The sequence below is a fragment of the Neophocaena asiaeorientalis genome, unplaced genomic scaffold (genome assembly GCF_003031525.2).
Source record: "Neophocaena asiaeorientalis asiaeorientalis breed wild unplaced genomic scaffold, Neophocaena_asiaeorientalis_V1.1 scaffold123, whole genome shotgun sequence".
NCBI classification, from domain to species: domain Eukaryota; kingdom Metazoa; phylum Chordata; class Mammalia; order Artiodactyla; family Phocoenidae; genus Neophocaena; species Neophocaena asiaeorientalis.
In genome coordinates this window covers 13527671-13542072 of record NW_020173666.1, presented here as the reverse complement: position 1 = coordinate 13542072, position 14402 = coordinate 13527671, and the positions used below count along the sequence as shown (strand labels likewise).

Here is a 14402-nt window from a genome sequence, read left to right as displayed (position 1 = left end):
GAGTTGGCAGGAACCTCCCTTCTGGCCCTAATTCTCCTACACTGGTACCCACCCCCGGAACCTCAGCCGCTGGCCCGAGCCATTTCCGCCAGGTCTGCATACCATCTGTACTACTCCTTTCTGACTGTGTTTCTGTAAACCAATCAGCTACTTTGGCCGTGCCTCAGCTGAAGCACTAACAGACGTGAAGCCACAGGGTTAGGATGGTACGTACGGTCTTTTCAAATACTCATTCCAACCGGCATCGCTCTACAATTTTTTTAAATCTGTCTATGGACCACTTAATATCGCACTCGACCCTTGAACAAAACACCATTCTCGTAGCACAGACACCCCTCCGGGTCGCTGAGAAACAGCAAACAGCAAGCCGAGCACGTGCGTCCTAGTCAGTCCCGGGAAGCATGGCTGCCACCTCCACGGAGGCATCTGTCCTGCACCAGCCCCACCCTGACTTGTGCTCACGCCACTGGGGCGTCCTCTCAGACAAGCCACTCACCTCTCTGCGCTCCGACGGGCAGACAAACGTGATAGTCACTGCCGGGCTGTGACCCTCACAGAAGTCTGGATGAACTTCCCCTTCTTTCACATAACTCAGGACAAGCCTGGAGGATACACGTCGAGAAAAGAGGGTTAGGGTTACAAAAGTACAAATTACATTCCAATTAGCCTGCTGCCCTGAGCCTTCAGCTCAAGCTTCTGTTCTCCCTTTCCCCATGTGTGCAGAAAGGGAGAACAGAAGCTTACATTACGAAAGAAGCCATAGTACGAAGTTAAATTTATTTCCATTTGGGAAAAAAAATTTTTTTTTAAGTAAACTTCAATGAGTGCTTTAAAAAAATAAGTAGAACAACCAACATATAAACTTAAATACTAAGAAAAGCCGTTTGAGTACAACAAAAAAGATTATAAACAATCTAACAAAACAAAACAAACACAGCCCAGCCAGCCAATTGCATTTCAGCCCGCAAGGCTACACGACCACTTCTTCTCTAAACAACCACTTCTCAGTGCGAGCGGAAGATCTTTTTTTTTTAAGCCTGAAGACAGCCCAGCACCCTGGTGACACGGCCTCCCGCGGCCAGGCAGAGCCTGGAACCGCCATGGGGGTGCTGGCCTAGCTGTGGGTTGTGGCCACAGTTCCCGGTGCGCCGGCCACAGGACCACCGAAAACAGATGACCTTCCTTTCCTCTGAATACACGCTCAGGCTTTCGCTCGATGCCCACACTTTCCGAATTCGTCTCTAGCCCTCCCAAGTAGGGAAAGACACCCATTTATCACTTAGGACGGTGCGATAGGCTGAACTGTGTCCCCGCAAACTTCGTATGTTGAAGCCCTAACCCCCCAGGACCTCAGGATGTGACCGTATTTGGAAACAGGGCCTTGGAAGAGGTGATTAAGTTGAGTTCACTGCTGTGGGCCCTAATCAGACAGTATGGGTGTCCTTATAAGGAGAGGAGATCAGGACACAGACACACAGAGGAGAGGCCGTGAGGGGACACAGGAGGTGGCTGTCTACGAGCCGAGAGGAAAGGTCTCAGAAGAACCCGCTGACAGCTCGGCCTCCAGAACTGAGAGGAAACAAATTTCTGCTGTTGAAGCCGCACAGCCTGTGGCACTTGCTGTGTCAGCTCTGGCAAATGAATACAGACGCACATACAGAAACCTCTCAGATGTTTTTAAATTTAGGTTACGCTCCAGCTCTTTCTGGGGACAGAAGTGTGATCTATGGCACATGGTGACACACCACTAGTTCCAGACTAGAGCAGGTGCAGCGAGGCGTTTACCAAAGGCTCCTGGAACAGGGAGAAAATCAAAATCCTCGATCTAAGTTCAGGATGTGGTCACGTGTGACACACTGGAGAAAAACCTCTCCCCACCGAGAGGTACAAACGCATGAGAAAAATGTGTGTAAACAACACAGCTTATTAGGAGAAATGAAACATCCCCACTGGGAACTAAGGAGCGCCCCCTCGTCCCAGTCGGGAAGCGAACTCTGCACCCAGAAGGGCAAAGCGGCCCTCCTGTCACTCGCCTCCAGGACGGTGTTTTTTAAAGAACAGATAAAACCACGGACGTAAAACCAACGTCACAGGTGACAAAGCAAGGAAGATGCCCAAACACACCTTAAGGTAGGTGTGACTTCATGAAGTGGATACCCTATGGACATGGGCTGGATCACGATGCACATTTTCCTGCCTAAGTCACCAAGCCTACGTGACTCAAGCAACGACCAATAACTTTACAAGCATATGCGAAGTAGTAACTCTGTAAGCCCTGTTGAAAAGGTATATTCTTGCAACTCCCTGAAAAGCCAGGCTCTTGCTGAAGATTACACATGCCACCAGCAGACCGACCTGTCATTGCTCATGAGCTTCAGTCCCTCCTTGGGCCGGCCGACGTCAAATGCCCGGTCCCCTCTCACCAGGCAGGCGGCAGTGCCGGTGGGACAGGGACGCACCTCTGGACTCGTGGCCCGTAGCACCTCTGTAAAACGTGTGACATTGAATCAGAGAATGTGTCAAGTGTAGCAATCACACTTAACCTTAGGTCCAGGGTCCCTGGTAAAAATTACCAAATTTTTTTAAGTCTCCATAAGTGATATAAGGTAGCAGAGGTCTGGAAACCCAGAAGAGTAGGATCCCATCCCATCCTGAGACCCTGGGCAAGCCAACGGCCGATCTGAAAGTGGAAAATGGGAACAGCTTTCCTGCCCTGCAGGGCAGCCGGGAAGTGAGGGCGAAACAATGTAAGATGCTCACTCTGTACCTGGTACATAAGAGGTGCCGATAAACAGGGACTAAGATGCTACTGGTAGTTAAGGGACACAGCCCTTCTCCTAGAGCTACAGGAACCTTAGAATCACCTACAGACAAGAAAATGCAGGGTCTCCACGGAGTGGATTGGTGGAAAGATGAGTAGATTCATGGAAACAACCTATGGGCAGTTCTGGGTTCGAATCTTAGATCCCCTCCTTTCTGTCTCTATAACTTTGGTCAAACTGCAGACGGATCCAACTGTCAGGGCGCTACCTCACCAGTCTGGGGGAGGAGTAAAGAACAAACTAGATGTGCCTGGGATAACAGCCAGACAGTACAGCCTGCCGGCAGCAATACCACAATGACTACAGCTGTGTTTCTCTTTAGGCTGCGTTACTTTTATCGTCACCTGCTACCTTACACGTTACAGGTGGTTTGCTGTGCATCTTCCCCAAGAGTGCAGGAACCTCCTTATGCTCAGTGCTGCAGCTCAGTGCCTAAATTAGAGGCCACCACATAACAGGGGCCCTAAAATAGCTCTGCCATGGATGGGTAAATATCACCCAGCCTGGGCTCTACCTAGTTCAAGTCTTATAGCACTCATCGAGGGCAGGGTTTCCATGTCTCTCCTCTGCCCCGGCAGCTCTCAGCACCCCCAGTAGCCAAATCAGCCAATTCTCCCCTCATCGTGAGAAGGAAGGTTTACTTGAGAATCCTGAAACCCAAAGCATCTGACAGACAGAACATGTTGGCATGGCAAATGGTCAGAATGGACTTCGCGATGGCATCAGAATTTCCTGGGGGCAAAGGGGAGGGGTTGTGCAGAGAGCATCTTTGGGGACAAGCTTTCTTAGAGGGCCCAATCAGCGACAGGGTTATCCACAAAGGAGTACGGTGCAAGGGCAAAGATACTGAAGCCTCCAGAGAAATCCTTCACCATCCCCACCCACAACGCCCCCGGACTCAGACCTATGTCTCTGCAAACGTTGATGAACAGAGAAGTGTCCGGGTCAGAGTCGTCCACCAAATAAGCACCGCTGATCTTGATCAGTGGGTTTAAATCATGCTTCTTGAGCTCTCTGTCAAACACGTAGCACGGCACCTAGGAGAGACAGGAGAGAACACGAGTCTTTGACACACACCTTCCTGGGGGCTGGGGGCTCAGCAAAGCCTATGCCCCACATCATGGGACACCAGTCTCCACGCCGTGAGGTCCCCCGATGACAGCAAAGCCAAGGCCGACAGGGCTCCGGCTGCTTCTGCCCACCTGTGCCCTCCTAGCCGCTCCATCCCCATCCCCCCTTGGCGTGCTGTCCTGCTGCCGCCTCTCATGCACGTCATCCCCTGTCCCTACACCCCCGCGGCCACCACGCCGCAGCCCTGCAACCAGCGCAGACGTTCCCGCCTGCCCACCCTCACTGTCCTCTCTCCCTCTCCGTCACCCTCTGCTGGACGCAGCCACTACCCACTCTGGCCTCACTACCACTCTCGGCCTTCCCCCCGGCCTCACGCCAATGGCCTTCCCCTGCCCGAAACTCTTTCTTCACTTGGCTGCCTGGCCTCCAGGGGCTCCTGGGGTCCCTCTGCCCATAGCCTGCTTTCTCAGCCTGCTGGGAATGTGCCTCAACTTCCTTTGAACGGACCCTAAGTGCAAAGGTGTCCCACGGCTGACTTCTCGGCCGCTCATTCCCCTGGTGACCTCGTGCACGACGCCATTAGGTACCCGCCACTGGCTCCCAAGTGTATGTTTCTAGCCGTGACCTCTCCCCGCAAGCCCAGACTTCACAGCCAACGCCAGCACAAAAGATGTGTTCATGAGCAGACTCTGCAGACAGAACGCCTGGGTCCAAACTCCGGGGCTGACGCTTAGTATGACCACGAGCCAATCGAGCCTCTGTGCCTCGGTTTCCCCATGTGTCAAGCGGGAATAATAACAGTAACTACCGACACTTCACAGGGTTGCTGCAAAGACTGAACGAGTGCAGGTCCCGGTGGGTCAATGTAAGTGTCACCTGCTGCTATTTACCGTTGTCACTTAGATACACAAAAGCATCTGAACTTTAACATATTTAAAATAGGCCTTTTTTCCCCTCAAAACCTGCTCTCATCCCAGCATTCCCCACCTCAGTAACGCACAATCGTTCAGCCCGTTGCTCAGGGCCAAACCATGAAGGCCACGTTCCACATGCACGTTCCACATCCAAACCATCGGCAAGTCCTCTCAGCGCTTCAAACCCAACCCTGGATCGGGCTCCTCCGTTACCACCCGTGTCCAAGCTGCCATCACCTCTCGCCTGCAACAGTCTCTTTTAACGGGACCCCTGGTTCCACCTTCCATGTCCCCTTCCCCCAGCCAATGTCTCCACAAGCACCAGATCAATCCTTTTAAAATACCATTGGGTCACATCACTCCCTGCTCAAAATCCACCAGTGGCCTCCCATCACACTGAGGGCGAAATCTAGCTCCTCTACGGTCTCCAGCCTCGGGGACCCTCCACGCAGCCACGCTGGCTTCTGGGTACAGATCAGCCCCGTGGAAGTGATGCTGCCTCTACCTGGAATGATTCCCTTATAGCCCCACGGCTCTCTCACTGCGTTCCGGCCTCAGGTGAAGGGTCACCTGCGTAGTGGGGGCCATTTCTGACATCGCCAGCTCTCTTCTTCAGAGCACTGGTGTCTATCACCAGGCACCTCCACCTGCTAACCTGAGAGTAAGCTCCCCGAGGACAGGGCCTTTGTCACTGCTGTAGCCCTAAGCAAGACTTAGGACAGTACCCAGAACCTAACAGGGGTCCGTTGAACATCTGCTCACTAACCTGAAGAGAAGTTCCTCCTCTGGGCCTCTAGCTGGATTCTAATTTATGAGCGCTCTCTCATCTCTATGAACGAATGGTCTTTTATTTTTTTTTAAGTCAAGGAGTATATCAAATCACGTTATCCACTTTAAGTGTATGAAGTTTTATTTGTCAATTACACCTCAGTAACGCGGGTGGGGAAAAAAGGGGTGTAGGAGGAGTGTCAAGGAACCCATTACAGGTGGCAAGACCCTGTGCTTTCGAAGTTCCACCAAATTCGGAAGGCGAGGCATTCAAGCCCAGAGATGTGCCCCCGAGTAAAGGCCCAGGTCGCCCAGTCTTTATGTGAAACATCCCCATATCATTTTAATCGCCTCAGCCAAGGAATATTCTAAAAACTCAGGTTCGCTGCAATCATTTCAAAATAGTTTGTTTCATCACTTCCTATGGATAATTTTCCTTAAATTGGCTTTTAGAAAACTGAAGCTATTCACAGGCAGGTCCGTTTACAAAAGTTAATGTTTAGCTTTTAAATGTTTCTCAGAAAGATGCTATCAAACCCGCAGGAATGCGCTGACCCACTAACCCTCTTCCCCTGTCCTGTTTGCAGAGACTTTGCGGAAAGCAAACGGATGGGACCCAAGGACTTGCACCCCCTCGGAGCCTCAGGGGGGCACCTAAACCCACTTCAACCAAACCCTTAAAGCAAAGTCTCCCGTTGCCTACAACGCTGACCAGAGATGCTGATGCCAACCAAGGAGGGCGAACATGGGCACAGAGCAGGTGAGGTCAGGAGGCCAGAACCACGCCTGGCACTACGTCCTGCAGAAAGGCAACGGAAGTGCAAGAAAGGGAGGACTGCAGACCCGGAGGAGGCTCTGGTAAAAGTAACCCGCGTCCATAATCCTGCAAATCTAGAGCTTGTCAACTCCTAGCAGGATAACACAGAAACGTGAACTCAACCCAACGGGGCAGCAATTCAAGAAAGGAGACAAAGAAGCAACTCTCCAGCTACAAAATAAAGGCGAGGGAGCGGGACGGCACACAGCAGGAGGGAAGATGGAGCCACACTCCTGAAACTAGCTCCATGTCACCGAAAGGCTTGAGGGCTTCCAGTGAGCCACGCCTGCTGCGGACACCCGGCTCAAGGCCGTGAGCAACTTCTGGCTGTCTCCCGACTCCAGGAAGCAACAGGAGACACGCCCAGTGCAGCGCCCCCCACAACTGGAGGGAGCGTCGGAAAAACAAGCAAGGCTCCTGGGGAAAGTCCTCCCACTTCCTGCTCCCCCGAGCAGAGCAATGGAGACATTCATCAGCGCAGGAATGCAGCGGCCGGGGAAGGAGGCTGGTGCCAGCTCCCCACACTGCACACTGAGTCACCCTTGTTAACGGTGTAGGGATGTACATTAACCGTATTTATGTAACTCCGGTAAGACCACTGGCTTGCCAATTCTGCATTCTCTGTGTGTCCCAAGAGTAGGATGGTAGGGGACATATGTCCACGAGCTTTCACAGAAATTATGATCTAAAACGACCCCACCAGAATCCACTGAACGAGCACTACCCCGGTGGGTTCAACAGGCACTTTCTGGAACCACCGTGTTCTTTGCTCATCACACCATTCTAAATCTGACAAAGCCAAAGCAACAGAAGAAATGAGGAGCTGTCAATAAGGTGTAGAATCTAGGCTTTTCTTAAAGGAATGATGAGTGTTTCGACATTTCATATAATTTTTGAAGTTCTATCACAGCCTGTAAGGTTTAATCAAATCCTACTGAAGACAGTGAAAAGGGACTATGCTTCACAGTGATCTGCTGGCGGTGACAGTGTTGCTTTTGCAGCCATCACGCTCTCTGGTTCTTCCCGTCTAATCTAGCTACACCTAAGGCAGAGCGATGCCCTCCATACCTTCGGTCTATGAGCTCCATGAATGCGACAACCCTTTCAAAATGGAAGGAAATTCCTAATGCTTAGCCCACAACATGCCCTCGATAAATGAAAACTCCATGAATAAAGCCCAGCTGCCAACCAGGCCCAAAGAAATGATCACTGGGAACATACCAGGATTCCTCCTGCATCTTTGGATCAGCTTAGCTTCTAAGAGAAGTTAAACGTCACTTCTGAGAAAAACACAGACTGTATCTCCCCGTTCCCACCCCCCAAAACGACTTAGAACAGGGGTCAGCACACTTGTTCTGTAAACATGTTAGGCTTTGTGAGTGACGTAGGTCTCTGCTGTGTATTCTTCTCTGCTTTTTTTTTACAATCCTATAAAAATGTAAAAACCATTCTTAGTTCTGAGGCTGTACAAACACAGGATGTAGTTTGTGACTTCTGACCTATAGCACAAAGAAAATCAAAAACAAGTCACTATTTCTTTGGGGAAGCAATTATTCCCTAGGTGGTGGGAAACAACTGTCAGTTCAGCAAAGCAAGGAAAAAGGACGCTCGGTTAAAACAGGAAAAATGGGTGTAATAACTGTCAGTTGGAGAACCAGGGCCCAAGAGAAGGAACCTCCATGGGGCCTGGAAGGCCTGGGGTCTCACAGGAGAGCAGAAGGTGTCTGGCACTGCGGTTCAGAGATGCTTTTCCTGCCGTTAACTGTACATTGGCAAACGGCTGAAGCTAAGTTTCAAAATGCAAAGTTTAAATATGACACCATCTCCTACTAAATATCGGTGTCATTTCATTAGGCCTTACTTCTTCCCACACTTTGAACTTTCTTCCCATTGAACATTCCTTACACCCATGGAGGCAGCATTCCGACTGCCTTTTCTTTTGTAGATTGCCACAGCTGAAGAGTCGGTGATAACTTACTATTCTTAACTAAATTTGTTTTTGTTTTTGTTTTTTAATCTCCTGCTCCCTCCCCCTCCCCCTGCGAATCCCTAAATTCGGTTTTATTTTTTAAGAACAAACATCTCTTTTTGCCCCTCTTAAATGACAACACATTAGGTCATCAGCAGAAATGACTGATAACTCTCATCTGTCAGTTCCTAGTTCCTGAGAGTCTTTGAACTCAACCCTTCAGAACAGAAAACTAACGGAGAAAAGTGAGAAAACTCAACCCATGAAGACTGTTGTCTGGGTGAACACAGGAAGTCACCTTTAAGACCCGGGCTGGTGGGAGTAGGGAAGCGGCAGAGGAAACTGTCTTCTGCCCCCTCCAGCACCAGGGCAAGTCAGAGGCTCTAGGCTAGGGAAGAGGGTGCTTCACCAACCACCAGGAACACTTGACCAGATACCAGAGAAAGAAGGGAAGTAATGATGACAGTCGTCTAGTCTCTGAGGTGAGCTGGCAAAGAACTGAAGGGCCAGGCACACCTGACCTGGATCCACAAGGCGCCCAGAAGCCACCCCAAGGCTGAGGAAATGCCATCTGTAGGTGGCATGGTACCTAAACCCAAGCTCGACTTGGGACTCGGCTCTTGAGTTGCATGGCATCAGAAACCAAGAGCTAACCTGCTCTATGCAAGTGAGCCATTCCATTTCCAGTCCGTCCTGTGTATTTAAAATGCCCCGTCGTAGAAATAAGAACCACCCAGGACAACTTAACAATTAAATCACATGGTATCTCTGCTCAAATGGAGTTTGAAAACCACAATAATATTTCTACCCCAAAAAGTTGGCGTCAGTACTTCAAATCCTAAAGGTCCCAGGATGTATTGCACAAGCATGTAACCTTGAAGGGCCCTTGTTACCTCTTTATTCGCTTTAAAAACGTCTTTCTTGCAGGCTGCAGTTGTCCTCCACTCGAAGTAATGCACACAGTCTGTTGCAGTTACAAATTCGGGAGTTCCCTTTTTTTTAAAAAAAAAACAGGAAAAACAAGTTAGCATATTGTAAAGTGTTCTTTTTTTTTTTTTTTTTAAGTCAGAAACAGTGAAGGCTAACGAAAAATCTTAAACTAGCAGCGGGAGGTGGGGAATGACACACAATTGTTTTAGTTAAACAAGGTCATCAAGAAGTTCCCAAACCCAAAACTTCTGAGACAAAAGCTTCATAAAATCATGTTGGAATTTGGCTATAAATGATCCAAAACTGTTCTACTGCCCCAACTATGCAAGTACAGTAAGCTCATGGGAAGTAATCTTCACTGACCTCCCACTCTCAAACTCCAAATGTTCTCTGAACCAAAAGCCAACAAAACCAAAGCCAGAAAATGTGACCTCATGCTTCCTGGAAGCCGCGGGAGGAGGCCCATCTGGACCTGACCGAGCTCGTACCCCAGCCTTGCTCAGACGCCCCTGCACTTGAGGGCGGCCCCTCCCAGCAGGAGGGGGCCAGCGAGGACTCCGAACCGGTCGGCCACAGTGTGGCTGGTTGACGAGACGTGGCGGGGACTTACCTCTGGGCGCCCATGTGCAAATCTGAAGAGTTCTGTGAATTCTGGTTCTCACAGGGCGAACACAGAATTCTTGAAGACAATTTAGTTAAAATTCAAACAACAAGCTGGCTTATTCTGTAACTCAGACCTCCAGATTTCATACCACTGCAAACAGATTTTTTTCCCAAGGTTTCAACATGGGCAACAGTGCAACTGATAGGCTGGTCCAAAATTAACAACGTAAGTTCTGTTTTTAAAGTTCTCCAGACAAGACAGTGTGGCCCTGAAAATCCAACAGTCACAGCACCAAATTCTAAAAATGATACTTCAAAGCAATCTGGTAACCGCCTAAGTTTCACTCAACCTGATTTTTCTGAACACTTGGATTCTTACTCTGATTAGAGAACATTCACAGGGTTTGTACACAAATTGCTTTTGCTAAAAGCTAGCAGCCATTTGCTGAGAGCCCCTTTCTAAATACTAAAGATGAAAATCGAAAAATCACATACAATATGCAGACAGTGAGAACACCAGCATCACGCTTTCGACAATGAGGTCCCATTTCAACACTAGTGATACCCCAAAAGTTGGGAACCCCATTACCCACTGGCCAAGGCTTCTTCTAGACAGATGTTAATATGTTCCATTTAATGTAAATGAGGACAAATGTTTAAAACAATAAACACATTGCCTTGACAATTATCAAAATAAAATGCTGCGAGAAGAAGTTTCAGAAAGAAAAAAAAAAAATTCATGCTGCAACATAAACATTCAACAGTGCTTTGAGTTTAAACACCCTAACCTTTACACTGGAGTTTTACACAGGATGTGGGTCGAGTTTCACTTAAACGTTGTAACTATAGGCTTCGGATTTGTTTACTTATTGGTTCTTAATGGTGACGGTAATTAGGCTGGGGTTCCTGTTCATCTGTTTGCTCGTGTTTTTATAATTTTGCTCCCTTGGTCGTCCTAGAATACCCGCTACAGCAAGAACGCCCCAAGGACAAACGTTTTTAAAAGAACGATGATAAAGTGCCTCTGTGTGGACTCACCAAGGTTTTCCCACATAAGAAGGTGATGCTGCTCTGCACTCTGTGATTTGCGCTCTGCTGCCCGCAGCTCACCGTGGTGTTGAATTCCAGGAGGGATCTGGTTGCGTTCTTCAAATGAGAGTCACCTATTCGGAAAGAAAAGGGTATGAACGAGCCATAAAACATGCATAACCACAGAGCTATTTCCAAGCATCAGCAAATTAAAAATGGCACTATAATTCACTTGAAAGCTTACAAACTTACAAACGGCCCCTTCCCCAGAATTCTCCGTCTCGGGAATGGCATCCCCACACAGCCCCAAACACACTGCACTCAGTCCTATCTTCCTCTCACCTGTCACATCAGAAAGTTGTATTGCTTCTACCTGCACCTCAAATGCGTCCACCTCTCTCCTTCTCTACAACTACTGAAACCACTGTCACCTCTCACCTGTATTCTGGCAACAGCCTCCTAATTGGGCCCCTTGCCTCCAACTCCTGCCTCGTCCCTCACCATCCTCCCTTCCCCATCCATCTTGCACCAAAAACATAAATCAGAATATATAGCTTGGCTGCTGAAATTCTTCAATAACTTCCCATCATACATGCTATAGAATCAAAATTCTTTAGAATGGTCCACAAGTACGGTGATCACTTCTCAGTCTGCCTGGGATATTATTGCAATAAAAAGTCTCCATAATATCAATATGACGGTAGTTGGCACAGGAACAAATAAACTGACAAACAGACTGTAACAAAGATCAAGACACCAGAACAGAGAGCACACAGACATATCTATGAGTCAAACTTTGATACACAATAGAAGTAACGTATCAGGTCAGTGAGCAAAGAGACTGTTCAATAAATGAAACTGGAAACAAAATGGCAATCCATACAGGAAAAAGGACAAAAACTGAATCCCTACCTACCACTGTATACAAAAATCAACTCTAAATGGATTAAAAGACGTAAACATCAGAAACCAAATTTTAACTCAGTAAAAGCTAGAGTTATCTTTTAGATCTTAATGTAGGGAAATACTGAAGACTCAGAAGCATTAACTACAAAAAAAAAATAATAACTGTGGCTTATTAAAAAGTTTACATTCATGAAAAAGTAGCTTAAGGAAAACTATTTAAGCTATTTTTTAAAAATAGCTTTAAAAAGTTTAGAACAAGTTATAAACTAGGAGATACAAAGAGCTGGCAAAGAACTAGCATCAAGAAGATATATACTCACACACAAAAACAAAAGAAGTTTTTTTATAATTGTAGGAAATAAAATGAACGACGTATGACAGAGAGAACACGCTGAGAGGAGAGAGAAGGGAAAACCCACACCTAGTCACAGTATGGTGATTCTAATATCAAAGGCAAAGATAAAATTCTAAAGCTTCTAGAGGGAAAGAATTGATCACATGCAATAGATAACTCAATATAAAATGGACAAGACATGATCAGACAGGAGAAAAACACCCTCATAAATAAAGAGATGTTCAACATCACTGGTGATCAAGACCATGCGGCTTACCAATTCCAGCCATTCTATCGACAAAAATTAAACACCAAATGTGGGAGGAGAGAAGATCCAGAGCTCTCCCGTGTTGCTGGTGGAAGTGTGAACTGGTACAACCACTACGTAAGTGGGCACGGCACTGTGTCCTATCATTGGACATTCATGTACCCTACGGCCTAGCTATTCAACTCTTAGGTAAATACATAAGTGAAAGCCATAGACATATACATGACAAGAAGCATGTGAAAGACCATCTCGTGTTCTTCACACTAGCAAAAACCTGGAAACAGGGACTCCCCTGGTGGTCCAGTGGTTAAGACCCTGCACTCCCAACACAGGAGGCCCAGGTCCTATCCCTGGTCAGGGAACTAGATCCCGCATGCCACGACTAAGATCCAGCGCAACCTAATTAATTAATTTCTTAAAAGCCTGGAAACAACTCAAATGCCCATCAGGAGAAGAGTGGACAAATTAACTTTGGTAGATCTACAATATTACGTAGGAATCAGAGGAATAAATCACAGTGAAAGATAATACAGTTGTTTTTCAACAATATAATATTGTTACCACTTAAGTCCCAAAAAATTACACACAGCGTGATACATACTTTCTATTAAGTTGAAAACACCACATACAGCCAGACATTTGAGAAAGAGAGAAAGACAGACAGACTCTGGGAAAGAGAAGGAAAGAAGAAAGAAAATCATTCGCTCACAAATACAGGATGTGAGCGAATGATTACCTCCAGTGAAGAGAGACAGGAGGATGGAACACCACACAGACAGTGGTTATAGTCAAGGTCCTGGATTTTGTTAGAGAAGGGGTTCGTTGCATTATCCAAAACAACTAATTAAAAAACAGAAAGAGGTGACCTCACAGATTGATGATGAGTGCGTGTCATGACCTCAGGATTACAACTGGTCCAATTTGATAAATACACCAGAGATCTTTAAAAGAGAGAGACAGAGAGTAGAAAGGGTAAAAATTAAGACGCCAATGGAGAGCGGATAATGGCTTTCAGACCCACAGCACCATACCAACAACAGTACAACGGTTCTTTCTCCTGCCTGCCTACGTGATTCGGCCTGCCAGAATCGTCCTTCTCTGCCAGAAACTCCAGGGTTCTGTTTGAAAATCTTTTTTCGACTGCATAGGCGCAAAAGCCCTGAGGCGGCTGCGGGACCGAGGACAGCGCCCGTAGCCCCGCCCACAGTGGGCGTGCCTGGGACCGGGAGAGAGGGTGGGGCTTCGACGCGCCCTGCAGCGCTGCGCTCCGGGAGACACGGAGGGCGGGCTAGGCCGATGGGAAGCGGCGCGCGCAGCGGCCAGGAGGGGGCGCTCCCAGGCTGCGGGTCCCCCACCTTAAAGACCCTCCCCCCACGCCTCCTGTCCCCCCACACGGCGGCCCCATCCGGCCCTGTGCCCAGAGCTCCTGGGGGCTCCTCATAACTGCTGGGTTCGCCCTGAAAAGAAAACGAGGAGGGCTCTGGCCTCAGGCCGGGAGGGATCCGGCCGACCTCTGCCACCGCGGCGCGGGGCACCGGCATCCCTCAGCGTCAGGCCCCATCGGCATCGCGCCCGCCTGTCCACCTTGCCTTCTTCCTCTGCCCGCTCCACCTGGCGGCCAGGACCGACTGCCGACCCCGGCACTCGGAGAGAGGCCGCAGTGCACCGCGGCAGTGAACCGCGGCAGACAACCGCGGCAACCGGCCAGCCTGGCCGTCCTCCCCGGACGAGGGCCGGGCGAGGACTGCGGGGCGGCGGCCAGCACGCCAGGCCCACGGCCAGCTCCCGAGGACGGCGCCAAATGGGCTGGGCCGCGCTCGCCGGGCCCGCCAGACCGCGCCGGGTCCTCCAGACCGCGCGCCGGGCCCGCCAGACCACGCTCTCCAGGCCGGGTCCGCCAGACCAGACCGCACTGGCGGGGCCCCACCAGACCAGACCGCGCCGGGTCCTCCAGGCCGCGCTCTCCAGGCC

The 14402-nt window shown here is 49.1% G+C and overlaps 1 protein-coding gene across 1 annotated transcript in view; it reads right to left on the bottom strand.

The window, feature by feature from the left end:
- The window catches only part of IGF2R (insulin like growth factor 2 receptor), a 106145-nt gene that overhangs the window by 69109 nt on the left and 22634 nt on the right, over window positions 1-14402 (bottom strand). Inside the window, exons 3-7 of the mRNA XM_024747855.1 lie at window positions 10933-11057; window positions 9255-9353; window positions 3727-3859; window positions 2356-2485; window positions 497-602 (exon numbers count right to left, since the gene is read on the bottom strand). Of these exons, the coding sequence (XP_024603623.1) occupies window positions 497-602; window positions 2356-2485; window positions 3727-3859; window positions 9255-9353; window positions 10933-11057 (593 nt within the window). The remainder of the gene's footprint in view (window positions 1-496; window positions 603-2355; window positions 2486-3726; window positions 3860-9254; window positions 9354-10932; window positions 11058-14402) is intronic.